This window comes from Salvelinus alpinus, chromosome 17 (assembly GCF_045679555.1).
Source record: "Salvelinus alpinus chromosome 17, SLU_Salpinus.1, whole genome shotgun sequence".
In the NCBI taxonomy this organism is placed as follows: domain Eukaryota; kingdom Metazoa; phylum Chordata; class Actinopteri; order Salmoniformes; family Salmonidae; genus Salvelinus; species Salvelinus alpinus.
In genome coordinates, this window is record NC_092102.1 from 21,430,050 (window position 1) to 21,447,991 (window position 17,942).

At 41.1% G+C, this 17,942-nt stretch overlaps 2 protein-coding genes across 2 annotated transcripts; both read left to right on the forward strand.

The window, feature by feature from the left end:
• The first annotated feature begins 175 nt into the window (after window positions 1-175).
• On the forward strand, window positions 176-5,190 carry aurkaip1 (aurora kinase A interacting protein 1). The gene is made up of 4 exons (XM_071347971.1): window positions 176-333; window positions 1,055-1,171; window positions 3,735-4,204; window positions 4,849-5,190. Exons 2-4 carry the CDS (start codon window positions 1,120-1,122, stop codon window positions 4,963-4,965), a joined length of 639 nt encoding a protein of 212 aa, XP_071204072.1. The 5' UTR covers window positions 176-333; window positions 1,055-1,119; the 3' UTR covers window positions 4,966-5,190.
• A 265-nt stretch (window positions 5,191-5,455) lies between these two features.
• On the forward strand, window positions 5,456-17,109 carry LOC139542494 (matrix remodeling-associated protein 8-like). The gene is made up of 10 exons (XM_071347970.1): window positions 5,456-5,739; window positions 9,074-9,100; window positions 9,311-9,619; window positions 9,721-9,822; window positions 9,928-10,401; window positions 15,150-15,314; window positions 15,511-15,541; window positions 15,669-15,751; window positions 15,910-15,963; window positions 16,085-17,109. Exons 1-10 carry the CDS (start codon window positions 5,721-5,723, stop codon window positions 16,108-16,110), a joined length of 1,290 nt encoding a protein of 429 aa, XP_071204071.1. The 5' UTR covers window positions 5,456-5,720; the 3' UTR covers window positions 16,111-17,109.
• The last annotated feature ends 833 nt before the right edge of the window (window positions 17,110-17,942 follow it).

The window sequence follows — 17,942 nt, forward strand, 5'->3', positions numbered from 1 at the left end:
AACAGCAGATGCTTCCCATCAGAACATGCCTCCCTCCTTCAAGAATGAGATTTTAGACAATCCTACAAGAGCCCGAATTATACGAAAGAAGTTATTGAATTTATTTAGGTCATAAAGCCTTTGTTCAGGGTTACCATAATAAACCAAATATATACCGTGTATTTTCAAATATTGAGCACATTCAGGTCATTACTGAAGCGGAAACATGTCGAGGGAGATTTTGTAACAAGAAAAGAGGAAGAGTGTTTTAGGTGGACCGGAAGTTGTCTCCCAGAGTCACATTGAAAAACGAAAATCATTGATAACGTTAGCCTCGCGTGTAGCTAGTGTCAAGTAAGTCATTGCGAAAATATGAATTTAATTACCGATTTAATCTTGTGTTGTTAGTACACAGCATAACTTTTTATACGTGTGAAAACTGTTTGGGATTATTCCCTGAGACGAGTACTCCATGATAGTGTTAGCTAGTTAGCAAGAGAGCTAACAACCAGTCATAGAAATCAACAGAATCTCTAAGCTAACGTGTCAGCAGCTAGCTACTATTTTTACGCCACTTTGATGTCGAAGTGACTATTTCGTAGCAGGTTGGGAGAATTTACGCAGTAGAATTAGGATAATTAACGTAGAAGGTCAGGAGACTTGGGTGGTAACAAAAATGCTTTCATAACGTACTACGAAAATTACCTTGTATCAAAGCGGTATGAAAAGATTGTGTCTCAGCTAAATTAGTTAAGAGAAATACTATTTTCAGTTACGATAGTGACTTTTTCGTAGTAGGTTAGGATAATTTACGCAGCATGTTATAATAATTAACGTAGCAGGTTAGGAGACGAAGGTTAACGTTAGAACATAGTAGGTTAAGTTTAGCGAGAATACTTTCCTACCCTGCTACGAAAATTACCTTGTATCAAAGCGGTCTCCTCAGGGGGAAAAGGTTTTGTCGTGCCCTCTTCACGACTGCCATGGTGTGCTTGGACCATGTTAGTTTGTTGGTGATGTGGACACCAAGGAACTTGAAGGTTTTTACAATTGACATGAATGGTCTTTTCCATAGGGCACGCACTGGAGCAGCCTACAGACTCATTAATTCCTGATGACTCCACTTGAATAATCGTAGATATGTTTATCTCAAGGGTGGCCCCTCGCCTCAGTCTGCTTTGCAGAGCAGCTGGTAAGTTTGTCAAGACACACATCATATCTATAGCTAGCTTAAAGTGGAACTGACAATGTTTTAACTACTTTGCAGATGTGAAACAGACATTCATAATATCAGTAAAAAATATCAAATGACCAGTTTATGCTACAAAACCAACTTTATAAGAGGTTTTAAAAATAGGTTATATTTCACTCAACATTCCATGACGTACACTAAAGCATTGTTGGCAGAATAGATGGATGCAGGTTAATGCATGATTAATATAATTCACCACTACATTTCTTGGTAGTCCCAAAAATATTGCTATCGGGTTGTAATTCACAGCTGGCCTGGTGCATTGTTTGCTGCCTCCATTCGGTTGTTTCGTTTTCCATGACAAAAACGGACAATGTAACTAAGGCTGGGAATGTCAATACAATCAAACTAGCATGGGCAATGATCACTAGTCAGTCATAACATAGGCTTGCATATCTATTTGTGTAGCAAGCTAAAAACACAGCGCCTAACGCTAGCTAGCTGGGAGGATGTCATGTCACTTTCTCCTCATATCGTGTTTTTGGTGGCTATACATAGCTAGAGATCCAGGTGTCATTTGGTTAGCTAGCAAGAACTTGAACGACTTATCCAGTTAGCATATCTCATGCGATCGCAACTTCACTCAACTCGATTTCGGAGCACTTTCGTCTGTGTGCCAGAGCGCAGAATAACTGATGAATTTTCGACCGCGAACAGCGGTTGAAATATATGACCGATGTCAGTAAACGTAGGCAAAACAAATAAGTTAGTCACAAAAGCTCTAGATAACATGTAACCAGCTCTGCTAGGGCGAGTAAAAAGGTCAGAGGGAGGTGTTCTCTCATTTGTGTCGAAGTAGCTTGCTTGCCAACTTTAGCCGCTTATCTTGGTTGCAGGCAAGCTGCAGAAGGATGAGTAGGCTACAATTCCCCATATTTTATCAGTGGAATTTTGACGGCCAACTAGCTGAAACAGTTTGAGAGGGTTGATCTATTGTTCCTTCTAGAGGTCGACCGATTATGATTTTTCAATGCCGATACCGATTATGATTTTTCAATGCCGATACCGATTATTGGACGACCATAAAAAGCCTATACCGATTAATCGGCCGATATAAAAATATATATATATTCAATTTTTTTTATTTCTAATAATGACAATTACAACAATACTGAATGAACACTTTTATTTTAACTTAATATAATACATCAATCAAATCAATTTAGCCTCAAATAAATAATGAAACATGTTCAATTTGGTTTAAATAATGCAAAGACAAAGTGTTGGAGAAGAAAGTAAAAGTGCAATATGTGCCATGTAAAAAAGCTAACGTTTAAGTTCCTTGCTCAGAACATGAGAACATATGAAAGCTGGTGGTTCCTTTTAACATGAGTCTTCAATATTCCCAGGTAAGAAGTTTTAGGTTGTAGTTATTATAGGAATTATAGGACTATTTCTCTATACCATTTTTATTTCATATACCTTTGACTATTGGATGGTCTTATAGGCACTTTAGTATTACCAGTGTAACAGTATAGCTTCCATCCTTCTCCTCGCCGCTACCTGGGCTCGAACCAGGAACACATCGACAACCGCCACCCTCGAAGCAGCGTTACCCATGCAGAGCAAGGGGAACAACTACTCCAAGTCTCAGAGCGAGTGACGTTTGAAACGCTATTAGCGTGCACCCCGCGAACTAGCTAGCCATTTCACATCGGTTACACCAGCTAATCTCGGGAGTTGATAGGCTTGAAGTCATAAACAGCGCAATGCTTGACGCATTGCGAAGAGCTGCTGGCAAAACGCACAAAATTGCTGTTTGAATGAATGCTTACGAGCCTGCTGGTGCCTACCATCGCTCAGTCAGACTGCTCAATCAAATCATAGACTTAATTATTACATAACACACAGAAATACGAGCCTTAGGTCATTAATATGGGATCCGGAAACGATCATCTCAAAAACAAAACATTTATTATTTCAGTGAAATACGGAACCGTTATGTATTTTATCTAACGGGTGGCATCCATAAGTCTAAATATTCCTGTTACATTGCAAAACCTTCAATGCTATATCATAATTATGGAAAATTCTGGCAAATTAGGTAAACACAGTCCAGTTCAAAGTGAATGATTGCAGGCCTGTGTGGAAAATGGCTTGTTTGTATAAAGGCCTACTGTAGCTCTGATTGGCTTTGGTAAACCGGTCTGTGTAGTCTCCGGTCCTGGATGAGACATGTTTTTATTCTGTTTTATTTACTGCAGTGTCTATTAATTGTCCAAACGCATGGCTGATTTCCCACTCTATATTGCTATAGAATTTCACCAAATGCCTTAGTAAAAGCAATTCCCAAACATTTTAAGAATTGATCAAAATGACCATAGCTAAGTGCTTGCTTGTCAGAAAATGTTTTAAAAGTGGTATATTCTTCCTGGGGGTCTATATGAACAGATTTAAATACCATTTTATGTTGCTAAAATGCTGTCAGTTCCACTTTAAAATGTGGCACTATCACTTAAACGGTACACTGATACAATTCTGTTTATTCTCCTTCAACGCTCAGGTGCACTTCAGACTCCAGTACAGTCATTGCGTGGGGCTCTACTGCCCGTCTTCCCTGCTTGCTGCTCTTCTCTAAATGGAAAACCTAGAAACTATGGAACAGCAGCAGATAACTCGCAGCCTCCTCAACCATGGGTGGCACTGGAGCCAGAGCTGGAAGAGTTCCTCGTCCCTCGTAATCTATCAGTGTCCCCACTGGAGAGCTGGCTCTCCCTGCACTACTCCCTCCCTCCCCTGCTAGAGGCTCCTCAGCCCCTGGAGGAAGGAGATGTGATGGTGGACACCAAGGTGTTGCCCCCATTTGCAGTCCCTCTACTGGAGGAGGGTGATGGCGCCGTCACGCCCCTCAGCTGTAAGAACGTGCTGGAGATCCGGCGGCGGAAGATGAACAGGCACAAGTACAAGAAGCTGCTGAAACGCACCAAGTTCCTGCGGAGGAGAGTGTTGGAGGGCAGGAGGAAAAAGAAGCAGGTCAGTGTTTTGGTTGGAGATGGAAGGAGAATGTTGTGCTCTTAATTGTTGTTCTTATGAGTATAAACTCTTAAAGGGATACTCTGGGATTTTGGCAATGAGGCCCTTTATCTACTTCCCCAGAGTCTCTGGGGAATTGTCCATTATGAAGGAAGTTAGAGGTAGTGACCTCCGATGGACTTCCAATGACTGGAAGTCCATCGGTATCTGTTGGATGCTACCTCTGAATGCAGTTTGAAGGAAGTTAGAGACATAAAAATGGTATCCACGATTTCATCTGACTCTGGGGAAATGGATAACGGGTGGCAGGTAGCCTAGTGGTTAGAGCTTTGGGCCAGTAACCGAAAGGTTGCTAATCGAATCCCAGAACTGACATGGTAAAAATCTGTCGATCTGCCCCTGAACAAGGCAGTTAACCCACTTTTTCCCGGTAGGCCGTCATTGTAAATAAGAATTTGTTCTGACTTGCCTAGTTAAATAAAGGTAAAATAAAAAATGACAATCCTGAAGTATCCCTTTAACTGCTCATCACTCACAGCTTATGTTACCTCAGTAATTATGTCCCCACTGCTTTGAACAGATTGTAACACTTATTACAGTCCCTGTGAGAGCTCTAATAGTGTATTTTCTGTACTTGTGTGCAGAAACGCTTCGAGAAGGATCTGCAGAGGATCTGGATGAGAGCTGGACTGAAGAAAGCCCCAGAGGGATGGAACACACCCAAAATCTTCATTAAACAGTACAAGTCCAAGAGGGGATGAAGAAGAGTACATGCAAGGCTGAGAGCCTTCTGGCACACCGCTGACTGACCCACATACTGGGTCATAACAGGACACGTACGCTTTTCCTCAAACACAGCAGAGCAGCCTGCTCTCCTTTGCTACTTGTCAGTGATGTGGACATTTTCCAGATGTTCTCTCCTGTTGAGAGTGATGTTCATTGTAAGTAAGTGAAAATAAACAATAAAGCTTTGTTTCCCATCCTTATAATTGTATCTACTCATCTTATTTAATATATCATACCAGTATGTTCATACCTGCTTAGCATAGGCTGCTATATTATTTTATACCTTTTCCTTTGCTATTCCGTGAGAAAAACTGAGTGGCAGTATTGTACAACCTCTGTTTCATTGAACTTGGGAGTCTGAAAGATGTTAAGCTGATTATAGTCCATTGCTGTTCAGTGAGTGACAAAATGATAAAACAATATTCCGGTAAGGTATCACGTGATATTAGGTCAGAAGAATTGGTCACTTTCAAAGATGCCAATGTGAAGCAGGAGACTAGAAGATGCACTCCGTCTGTTCACTCTGTCGCAGTGTCAGAAGGTGTAGGGTTTCACAGGCACGTGTAGGAGGGGCATACACTGCTGGTCTAGACTCTGGAGAAGTCTGTCGTTTTGTTGATGAACTTTCTTCAGGTGTTGCTTTCTTCTGTCCGTTGATGCGCCACCGTGTTGCAGCCTACCATCTTTTCTCCCATCTTTTGAGGAGAAGTTGAAAAAGAAAAACAAAGACATGTTGCTGCTGTTTCTGAGTAAGTTCCAATTTCTGTTTTTACTGTATCGGAACAAAAGCTTCAATGTTTGTCGACCCTGCGCCAAAGTGATAACGCTAGTTGACCCTGCGCCAAAATTATAACGTTAGAAGACCCTGCATCAATGCAGTCAATGCAGATTAATTTAAATGTATTTAGTATAGTATTTATCTATCCTGATGCCTAGTCACTTTACCCTGCCTTTAGGTACAGACAGTATCTACCTCAAATACCTTGTACCCCTGCATCAATGATCTGTTAAATGTACTCTCTGTATATCACTAAATTCTTATGTTAAATAGGTAAAGAAGAATGGGCAATCATGTCTGCCTCGGGTATTTGGTGGCGGTTGGGTGCTTTTCTTATGGGTTCACTCCAATGTGTTTTGAGTTAACTGCGGTCAGAGTGGGAGAGTCAGCACAATCCCTGTAGCCTGTCATTATATGTGCCAGTAAATGAGGGAGTGTCTCACCATAAGTGGGCTGGAGTTACTCAAGATACAGGGATTACCACTTAAACTCAATTTAGGGCCTTAGACAATGTTATTCAACATAGGAGGCTATCAAAATGTAGAGTCACCGATTTTCATGAATTCTTACTTAAAATTGTAATTAAAATGACAATGTTCATTGAATGATTTACCAATATCGTGGTTGTTGCAGAAATTGGTAGGAAGGAAACCAACTTATTCTGCGTATCAAGCGTCCATGCATGCCCTAGCCTAGAGGCAAACTGCGATTACAGGAATGGACAGGAAATTCACACCCTCCTGTTAGGGACGGTTTACAGATTCAGATATTGACTGATTCCAGTCTCAGCATAATGTCAACAAAATGGTGCTTATCAGGCAGGATGTGCCTTCTAGAGCAAAGAGTGTCTCTGAGTTGACCCTTGTGTGTATATGTAGCTGAATCTGCAGCTTGGTTGAGTTATTACTGAGCTGTGCTGTGTGCTCATCAAACTACAGTGTCATTGGGGGAGAGAGAAATTCCTGCACATAGTTAAAAATAATAATAATAATTTACAAACTGTCTCTGTGCAACTAAACTATGCATTACCCTCCTGAGCAAAATAATACAGCATGTACATGTTTTTTTAGTTAAATTATTTTTCCACATTCAGTAATGTGTATCATTGCTGTAGCGATTCACCTTCAGATTTAAGTTATTGTGAAAGTGGCAGTCATTTAACATGGCAATTCAGTAGCAGGTAGTTAAATCTTTAAGTGTTAGCTTTGTATGTCTGCACTAGAGACCAAGGAGACATTCACAGGGTTTGATTATTATTTATTTTTTCTGTCCACAGAATAGTTTATATCCTTCAGTGCTGCTCATACCACAGTTGTCCAGTATGGTGGCGCACATAACCAACCTTGGACTATTATGAGCTCATGGACTCGCATAAACATGTTGATCATAGAGATGAGACATTGCCTCGTCTAGATGGTTATATCATAAGAACCTTCAGCATCTCAAGTTCAATGACTTCACCAAACAAGAAATAGTAATTTTAATCGTAGGAGAACCTTTGAAAGAAATGTTATTTATAGAGACCAGCAACTAATCACATAGGGAGTAAGTTTACTGACCGTAAATAAGTAAAAACCACAGTTGATGTGAAACCATGACAGGACTGTATTGGAGGTCATCAGAGGAGATGAGCAAGCATTTCCTGTTAGTCTACACCAGTTGTATTTGGAGCATGTGACATTTGACATTTTAGTCATTTAGCAGACACTCTTATCCAGAGCAACTTACAGGAGCAATTTGGGTTAAGTGCCTTGTTTAAGGGCAAATTGACAGATTTTTCACCTTCTGGGCTCGGTGATTCGAAACAGCGACCTTTCGGTTACTGGCCCAACGCTCTTAAAACACCTTAAGGATCCGTACCTTTTCAATTTTTGCCTAAAATGACACCCAAATCTAACTGCCAGTAGCTCAGGACTTGGAGCAAGGATATGCATATTCTTGATACCATTTGAAAGGAAACGTTGAAATGTTAAATGAATGTAGGAGAATATAACACATTAGATCTGGTAAAACATAATACAAAGAAAAAAAACATGCATTTTATTTTTGTCTTTTTTTTGTACAATCTCTGAAATGCAAGAGAGAGGCCATAATGTATTATGAAAGACCAGGCGCAGTTTATATTTTGTCCACTAGATGGCAGCAGTGTATGTGCAAAGTTTTAGACTGATCCAATAAACCATTGCATTTCTGTTAATTTTATTTCAAGACTGCCCAAATGTGCCTAATTGGTTTATTATTATTACATTTTCTTTTACATTTTCAAGTTCATAACTGTGCACTATCCTCAAACAATAGCATAGTATTATTTCACTGTAATAGCTACTGTAAATTGGACAGTGCAGTTACGTTAACAAGAATTTAAGCTTTCTGCCAATATCAGATACGTTTATGTCCTGGGAAATGTTCTTGTTACTTACAACCTCATGCTAATCACATTAGCCTACATTAGTTCAACCATCCCGCAGGGGACCTACCAATCCAGTAGAGGTTTTTAACCACTTGATTTGACGAGTGTCCCTGAGTCATATCACTTTTCCTTATGTGAGGGGATTCTGTCATATCAGCAGATGAACAAAACACCTGGTATCTACTGTCTCTGAAAACCCCACAACTACCCCTTAAAAACAGCATAGTCCTACTCAACTGTTAGGACTTTCCATTTTTATGGTGTTAATTTAAACAAAACATAAGCCTGCCTGCTAAACCTCTAGGATTGAATGAGAATAGCTCCCCTAACATTGGTGTATGAAGTACAATAGGCATCTATGATCTAAGTAATGGTCACCCAGTTGTAGCACTGGGCTGTGGCAGTGGGCACGTTGACTGGTGAGGGCTGGCTGGCTGTGTTTACCCCCAGGACTTTGGCCTTGACAGTTTTTAGCAGGGGAATGAATAGAGCCTCTGTGTTGCTGCCTGGGCTGTATGCTTCTCTCTGCAGCCAGCCCCTAGGTAAACAGCAGATGTAATAGCGCTTAGTGAAAATCTGGGTTAGAAATAGCAGACTTGCTACAGGAATGCCTTCAGTCCCAAAAGGCGAAACATTGAAATATAGAGAAGTGTATATACTTCTCCCTGTTTCATTCTTCTTCTTGTTGTTTTTCTCTTGACCTATTTTTCACTCTTCCTCCACCCAGTTGTCTCATTGAAGCAGCTGTTATACCAGTCAGCCTTAACTACTGTATAAGCTATCCGTTCACAACAGCGCAGTGACCACCACTCTGTGGTCAGCTCAGGTCCAACCCTGCCAGATGGATAGTTATGGTTCCTATGATGACAATGGCATTTTCTGTTATTTGTTTCAGTTTCTGCTGTCTTCTTCATGCCCAGTGGTAAGTCCCCATAACATGTAACCTTCATTGTATTACACATGTTTATCCACAACATTTATGCATCTATTTGCTGTTTACATTTTAGTATAAGTGTGTGATTTTTAGGGTTATGTTTTTTTTTCTCCCATGATCTTGTTGAGAAATGTTTTAATTTTGTGTATTTTTTTCTGTTGCAAAATGTACAAATAAGTCCTGTGTGTGTTGCATTAGCATGGGGCCAGAGCAGCAGCAGTCTAGGTGTGGTGGTGGTGGAGGCCCGCAACATCACCCTCCCAGCCGGAACACAGGCGGTACTGCCCTGCAACAGCCCCCGCATGGTGTGGACCCGGGACCGCCTGAAGGACCGGCAGAGGGTGGTCCACTGGGATCTGGTCCGGAGCATACCAGAGTACTCTGTGGAGAGGATACTGGACATGTCCCCCGGGGTCAAAGAGAGAGTCTACAATGGGTTCAACAAGGGCCGCATAACCATCCCCAAAACCGCCTTCACTGACGGGAACTTCTCCCTCGTCATCAACAGTGAGTTGGGCCCGTGGTATACTGTATGCTCATGACTGTATATAATATTACACTCATTTATATTACTCAAGAAAATGTCATTGGAATGTGTGTTATGCCAGATGTGGGAGCAGCTGACCGAGGTGTTTATAGTTGTAACCTGCACCACCACTACTGCCAGCTGCACCAATCCATCAAGATACAACTCAACACCACCAAGTCAGGTGACTATCCACAATATGTATCTGAATCATGATGATTTGAATAGTCTTCCATACAGTATCTATTATGCTTAAATCAAAAACGCTATTCACCCTGTTCCATCTCAGCCCGTAAGGAGAAGCGGTACTGGGACGGGGACAAGACAGTGTTTGTGGTGTTGCTGGGGAGCTCAGTGGTGTTGCCGTGTGTGAACCGGCGGCCCCTGTGGACGGAGGGCCAGCAGGAGGACCAGCAGCAGGTAGCCCACTGGGACTGGCAGCCCCCTGGGGTGAGACCTGATTTGGCTGACCGCCTGGTGGACCTGTACGCTTCCGGAGAGCGCAGACAGTATGGACCGCTCTTCCCCGTGGATAAGATGAGTGTTTCTGAGGATGCCTTCTCTGTAGGGGACTTCTCTCTGACCATCTCTAACCTGCAGCCCATCGACAAGGGCCTGTACTCCTGCCACCTGCACCACCACTACTGTGGCCTGCACGAGAGACGTATCTTCAGACTCATGGTGGGGTCTCCACTCCCCCCACCTCCTCTGGTCCTCACTGCAGCTCCTGCTGTCCCCCACGCACTCCCCAATGACGACCCAAGTAAGACACTCGGCATATCTCTTTCTCTTAGGATTTATTCTCTGATTGGAAGTGTGAACCATTTTTAAACTTCATTAGAACATGGCGGGCATAGTTAGAATAAAGCCCTTTCTCCTTTCGTTTCAACTATAAATCATTATATCTTCTCTCTATATTCTCTTTCACATTTTCCCTGAGCTTCGTTTTCTCTAATCTGATTGGTGTGTGTGTCTGCCTGTCTTTACAGCAGCCTGTGTGTAACTGAGAACACTGTTCCTGGGGTATATTTATAGGTCATATTTATAGGCATTTTTGGTCAGTTATGTCAGTGCATCTTTGTGCCAGATCTCTTCTCAAACCTTTTCTCTGTCTGCACAAGAGGAAGGGGGAGAGAAAGAGGGAATGAAGGAGTGGGCGAAAGAGGCAACAAAAGAAAGATGGAGAAAAAGAGGGTGAGGGAAAAAAGAATGAAAGAATGCATTTGGCCGCAGATGAGCTGACAGCGAGGGGGAGAGAGCGAGAGAGCATTGAGAGCTCTGGAGTGTTGAGAAAGGGAGGGGGTTTTGTTTGGGGAATCTGGCTGCAGGCAGCCTGTCTGAAAGTCTGTCTGAAAGGCCACTAATTGGCCAAAACGGAAGTGCTCTCATTTTCATTGGAGACCTTTTTCATTTTTCTGTAGTTGAGCAAATGGCTTAGTTTACAGGAGGAGCCATTATAGCTCAACAGGGGCAGTAAAGCCAGACTCCAGGGGAAGGATGGAGCATGGTGAGGCTTTGCAACTGGTGAATTGGGATTTCTGTCAGTCTCTTTAAGTTTCATTATCTCTCGACAGTAACCTGTCTACAGAGCAGTCTCTCTCCATCACTAGTCTGATTCTCTCCTTCTCTCTGGCCCTCTGGTTGGGGCGTGTTTATCAGCAAAAGGAGGAAATGTGCTACATCTGTTCCGCACCTGGACCAGCTGGGACATGAAAGGGAACAGTGGGGGGGGTGTTGGCAGGGGTTCAGTGTTAGATGTGGATCCTCCTTTGTCCTTTTAAGATGGGTTGATCCATTTAACAGCATTGTAAAGTATGCAGGAAGAAATTCACGTGGATCAATGCAGACATGTCTTGAGTTCTTTGCTTTGATTTTTACTTTTTGACTTCAGCTTTCTTCTACTTAGTTGTGCTTTTTCCTTTGTTCAGTCCAGCCAACTCTTATCTGCGTACTCTGCAATTGCAACAGCCATTGTCCCACTTTTTTGTTACACTGTAATCATTTATGGCAAGCTAAAGTAGAGCTCGGTGTTGTTGTGAGCGCCAGAACCTGGATAAGGCAGCCAAAGCATTTAGAATAGAAAATAACCAGAAATGCAGACCAGGTCGGATTCCTTCAGCTCATTGGCTTGCTAATTAACCACAGTCTTTCAACAAGACTAAAACCACTAGCTGTGTGACCTCTGCACGGCACATGTCACATTGTGTTTCTGCGTGTAAGTTCTTGTCTGATCTGCCAGGGGAATGGGAACAGGCAACAGCTGAGATACGGAGAGAGAACTGAGGCAAGACTAATTGTTCTCCAGAGATAGTTGACCTTGACCATGACACTGCAGTTTCATGCATATTAACAACATTCAAAACAGACGAGATAATTAGCAACTCTGATGCCACTTGGGAAGTGTTAAATTAGATTAATTCAATACAATTTGTTCTGTAAGACTGGTGCAGTTTTCAAGATCCACCCAGGGATGGTATCTGTCCTCTGCTAATTTCTTATTTGAAGCCTGCCTCAAGCTAATACCTATCCTCAGGCTAGTTTAATCAGTCATGATGTGTCATAACATACAGTACCAGTCAAAAGTTTGGACGCACCTACTTATTCAAGGGTTTTTCTTTATTTTTACTATTTTCTACATAGTTTTGATGTCTTCACTATTATTCTACTATGAGATAACACACATGGAATCATGTAGTAACCAAAAAAGTGTTAAACAAATCAAAATATATTTTAAATTTGAGATTCTTCAAAGTAGCCACCCTTTGCCTTGATGACAGCTTTGCACACTCTTGGCATTCTCTCAACCAGCTTCATGAGGTAGTCACCTGGAATGCAAGTTAACAGGTGTGCCTTGTTAAAAATGTGTGGAATTTCTGCGTTTGTGTGTTTGAGCCAATCGGTTGTGTTGTGACAAGGTAGGGGTGGTATATAGAAGATAGCCCTATTTGGTAAAAGACCAAGTCCATATTATGGTAAGAACAGCTCAAATAAGCAAAGAGAAATGACAGTTCATCATTACTTTAAGACATGAAGGTCAGTCAATAAGGAAAATGTCAAGAACTTGAAGTTTCTTCAAGTGCAGTCGCAAAAACCATGAAGCGCTATGATGAAACTGTCCCTCATGAGGACCGCCACAGGAAAGGAAGACCCAGAGTTACCTCTGCTGCAGAGGATAAGTTCATTAGAGTTAACTGCACTTCTGATTGCAGCCCAAATAAATGCTACAGAGTTCCACTGTTCAGAGGAGACTGTGTGAAGCAAGCCTTTATGGTTGAATTGCTGCAAAGAAACCACTACTAAAGGACACCAAGAAGAGACTTGCTTGGGCCAAGAAACACGATCAATGGACATTAGATAAGGTCATTAGAGTAAACTGCACCTCAGATTGCAGCCTGAATAAATGCTTCACAGAGTTCAAGTAACAGACGCATTTCAGCATCAACTGTTGAGGAGACTGCGTGAATAAGGCCTTCATGGTCAGATTGATACAAAAAAAACACTACTAAAGGACACCAATAATAAGAAGAGACTTGCTTAGGCCAAGAAACACGAGCAATGGACATCAGAGCGGTGGAAACTTTAGATTTTTGGTTCCAACCACCGTGTCTTTGTGAGATGCAGAGTAGGTGAACGGATTAACTCTGAAGCATGGAGGAGGTGGTGTGGTAGTGCTTTGCTGGTGACACTGTCTGTGATTTATTTAGAATTCAAGGCACACTTAACCAGCATTGCTACCACAGCATTCTGCATCGATACACCATCCCATCTGGTTTGCGCTTAGTGGTGCTATCATTTGTTTTTCAACAGGACAATGACCCAACACACCACTAGGCTGTGTAAGGGCTATTTGACCAAGAAGGAGAGTAATAGAGTGCTGCGTCAGATGACCTGGCCTCCACAATCACCCGACCTCAACCCAACTGAGATGGTTTTGGATGAGGTGGACCGCAGAGTGAAGGAAAAGCAGCCAACAAGTGCTCAGCATATGTGGGAACTCCTTCAAGACTGTTGGAAAAGCATTCCAGGTGACTACCTCATGAAGCTGGTTGAGAGAATGCCAAGAGTGTGCAAAGCTATCATCAAGGCAAAGGGTGGCTACTTTGAAGAATCTAAAATATATTTTGATTTGTTTAACACTTTTTTGGTTACTACGTGATTCCATATGCGTTATTTCATAGTTTTGATGTCTTCACTATTATTCTATTCTGTAGAAAAACCCTTGAATGAGTAGGTGTGTCCAAACTTTTGACTGGTACTGTATCTGCGGATGGGCCAAGGAGAACAGATTTAAAAGAAACAAATGCCTCTAGGTGATGGAAAGCAAAAGTATTTTAGTGTCATCAGCCTTCCCAGGCTTGGTTAATACAGGTCTCCACCATCATTATCCCCAATGACTATAATTTCTGTTATCACCCAGCAGGTGAGAGAGACCTGTGTAACAGTGGCAAGCTGATTGATGGTTATGGTGCAATAAACGTGTAATGGGAAGGTATGGTACATGTTATTGTGTGCAGACGGTTTGAGTAGATCCTAGCCAGTGGAAGAAACACCTCAGTGAGGGAAGTAACAATTTGATATGCCAATTTGTAATAGCTATTTTCATTGATTTAAATCACATGGTTTTCACAGTTAGCAAATCCCGTTCTCCCCCGTCTGTTATTTAGCTTAATTAATTGTCTGAAACCTGGCAGAAGTGGTGTTTGTGTTGCACAGAGCATGACTGTGAGGTGAGTGTTGTCAAATGTCTGCTTACACTGACCAGTCGAACTGGTGGAGTTTCAGTGACTGAGAGAGACAGCAACAGCTAGGGTTAATTCTTTATACTTTGCAAAACATTGTCTGTGTTTATGAGAAAAGGTAAATATCTGGAAAACTAATTCGGACAGGCTGACCGCACACAACAGAATTCCTCCCCTCTGTCCTTCCTTTCCTCCCTCTCCTCTTTCTTGGGTAATAGGTATTTCTCTTTTTAAGGTATGCAAGTCGTTACAGCTGAACCAGGTCAACTCTTCCTTTACTCACGGTTTCTGAAAGAAATGAAAACCAGCTTAACAATTGTTTTTCAATGATGCAGAAAAAACATGTAATTGTCGTTCAAAATGCAATATCAATGGCAAACACTGAGTGTACAAAACATTATGAACACCTGCTCTTTCAATGAGACTGACTGGGTGAAATCTATGATCCCATTATTGAATGTCACCTGTTAAATCTGCTTCAGTCAGTGTTGATGAAGGGGAGGAGACCGATGAAAGAAGGATTTTTAAGCCTTGAGACAAGTTGGGGGGGGGGGGGGGGTTCGCAACTCAATATTAGGAAGGTGTTCTTAATGTTTTATACACTCAGTTCAAATTAAACACTATGTATTGGTTATATACTATCATTATTTTCACTCAACATGGATATAACAAAATGTGACTAATATAATGTTCCACAACCAGCCTGTGTTTATAACACAATGAGTGTTAATAGCAGACCAGTGAACCCACAGTGTTGTCCTTACACCTTCAGGCCACAACGTGGTTGAACTTGAGAGGCCACGAGTAGTCAACGTCATCCTCCCTGAGCACCGAGGGCACTTCTTCCAGCAGCTGGGTTACATCCTGGCTACCTTCTTCCTCCTAGCCTTCATCATCACAATAGTCATTGTGCTTACCACACGACGCAGAAAGAGAGGTAGCGTGTGTGTGGGTGTCTCTACTGTATGTATCTCTGCATGTCTCTATCACACACAGACACACTTTGAATGTCCTCAATTTACACACTTTATATTTGTATAAATGTCCTTGATTTAATATTTAAATCAGTTGAATGGCTGTGTGATTTTGTGACCTGTAAATGGTATGTTAAAGGTGTGTTAATCTTGTTTTAGGGCTGGAGTATGACTTGCAAAGATCTAAACGGTGAGAACCGATTTAGTAAAGGTGGTCAGCGGTCACACTTGATAATGAGAATATTACTCATTTTAAGGAGGACCTGAACTCACTGAACTTTGACGACTAACCACCTCCCTCTCTTACTGGTAAACAGGAGGGGTCATGTGACTGGCCATGAGGACATTGCATTGGACGCCACAGAGCTGAAGGTCTGCAACCAGGAACACCTGAATTCAGGTAAGGCTCTCATGCTGCCTGTAGGCCCTACCTCATATAGACTAGAGAGTTTGAACAGGGCGACTGGTATCAATAATGGCTGTTGCTGCACAGAGCTCATACCGTATATCATGACATGTCAAATTGAATGACCAACCCTTTTGCATTTCTATCCTTAGATTACAAAAACAACTTACTGAAAGAGAGAGATATGTCCAAAGACCGCAATAAAGGTAAATATATGTGACATTATGGGTTCCAAACAACAATTTCATGCCTAATTGAATGGCTTTCTTTTTGTTAATGTCACTTCTCATTTCTTTCCTCTTATTCTCTTCCTCCGTATCTCTCTAGAAATGGATGGAAAGTTGTGGAAGTGAGACAGAAATAGCTGATATGCTGCTGGCTGGTCCAGGGCAGACATACAGGATAAGGAAGTAAAGGATTATAATGGTGGAATTCAAAGCAGAGGACAGGAGGGGGGGGGGGGGGGGCGTTCTCTTTTTATAGACACCCCCTTACCAAACTCTCTTACCAAAACATTTCTATTGCTGCGCCAGTCAATGGTTTTTTGTTTTATATTTTCATACTGGTAAAGTCTGTATTCTGATCTGCTGTGATTTCAACATGGCTAGATATGTCTTCAATTTTATATTACACAGATATTTGATGTCAAGTATTTTATATAACAAAAACACAGTGTACTGTACAACCTTCCTTTTTGTATGTAACAAAACACTTTCTATCACTGTATTCCTTTAATTCACTCTTCAAACTTTTCATTTTCAGAATGCATGTTGTCTTTTATTGTGTGTGGGAAAACTGTCATGCTCCATGTATGATTTGAGTGCAGCAAGCTCATAACGCGTTGAGTATGTTTATTAAAATATTTGCACAAACCTTTCTGTAATTTACTGTTAACACATTACATTTAGCCAACGTATCCTTTCTGTAAAGAGTCATAAGTAGTTTATAGCCAGGCTTTTAATTATTCATTGGTAGATTGCTTATAAATGAGTAATAAGCCGTTATAACTGTATTCTTACCAAGTCCATTTGTGATTGATGATCATGGACCACAAAGAAGGCTATACATGTAATGGAACTCAGGAAAACAAGCCTTGAACAGAATCCAGATGTGTTTTTTAGGAATGTATGTTAGGATATGTCCGTTTGTATGTGAGTGATTGTCTAATTGTGTAATGCAGGCTTGCAATACACTGTAAAGTTTGGAGCTGTCAAGTTGACAAGACAAAGAATCTTGCAATCTGGGTTATTAGGATTCGTGTAGAAACGGGAACGAAGAGGACTAAGTAAGTTTGTAGAAGATGTCATATGTTTCAATTACTGTAATTGAATAAAGGGGTCCTGACACTTTCAGTTTGGAAGCTTTACTTGCAAGCAAGTTATCTGTGCAGTAGCATCTGGTTCATTATCTTCGCTCTAATAAAGATTAATAAAAAAACAATACTGGGTTGGCCATTATTTAATAATTGTATTACAATGTGTACATTGTGTTACTATTGTACGAATAGGAAGAAAATATAAAGCCAAGCCCATAGCTTTAAATGATTGGTTAAATAAGCTCTCTTTTCAAGAAAATCTTATCAAGAAAAATTGAAATGAACCTTATTCAAGAAAATAACTTTTGGCATTAATGGTCAAGAGTATTTGCTGGTAGAGGTTAGAAACCACCATTCATTCCATATCTTTCAAGCAAGTTGCTGTAGATAGACGCTGCTGCCACTGTACAGCAGCACAAGACTACCACCTACTGACAAATTGGATGGAAAGGTGATCAAGAAAATTTGTACACCTTGATGATAATATTGATAATAATTATCATAATTATTGTAATGAATTAGTAATTATTACATTGATTTACAGTGATATCGGGTATTGGATATATTGTATCTAGGTTGTAATAATTAGATGACTGTAAAGAAGGCTAATAATAACGAAGATAATGATTTAATATATTTAGATATATATCATTTTAGTAATCAATATAATTATCAATATTATCAACAGTTAAAACTATTACTGAAAATCACCACCAAAGGTTTACTGAATAAAATGTGTTCTCCAAACCCTTCTCTCTTTATGGTGCAGACTGCAGTACTATCTGTGACTAGTACCGTATAATGGAGAACATTAAGCAGTCTAGCCTCAACACACCACTAGATGACAGCACTGTCTAACGAATTACTGGG

What these genes read in the sequence shown, in the direction of transcription:
- LOC139542494 (XM_071347970.1), top strand. An exon ending in ACTCAACACCACCAAGTCAG is followed by an intron (nt 9,823 to 9,927) that starts GTGACTATCCAC and finishes GTTCCATCTCAG; the next exon opens with CCCGTAAGGAGAAGCGGTAC. An exon ending in ACTCCCCAATGACGACCCAA is followed by an intron (nt 10,402 to 15,149) that starts GTAAGACACTCG and finishes TTACACCTTCAG; the next exon opens with GCCACAACGTGGTTGAACTT.
- aurkaip1 (XM_071347971.1), top strand. Translation starts at nt 1,120, where the DNA reads ATGTTTATCTCAAGGGTGGCCCCTCGCCTCAGTCTGCTTTGCAGAGCA. An exon ending in TCTGCTTTGCAGAGCAGCTG is followed by an intron (nt 1,172 to 3,734) that starts GTAAGTTTGTCA and finishes TTCAACGCTCAG; the next exon opens with GTGCACTTCAGACTCCAGTA. An exon ending in GCAGGAGGAAAAAGAAGCAG is followed by an intron (nt 4,205 to 4,848) that starts GTCAGTGTTTTG and finishes ACTTGTGTGCAG; the next exon opens with AAACGCTTCGAGAAGGATCT.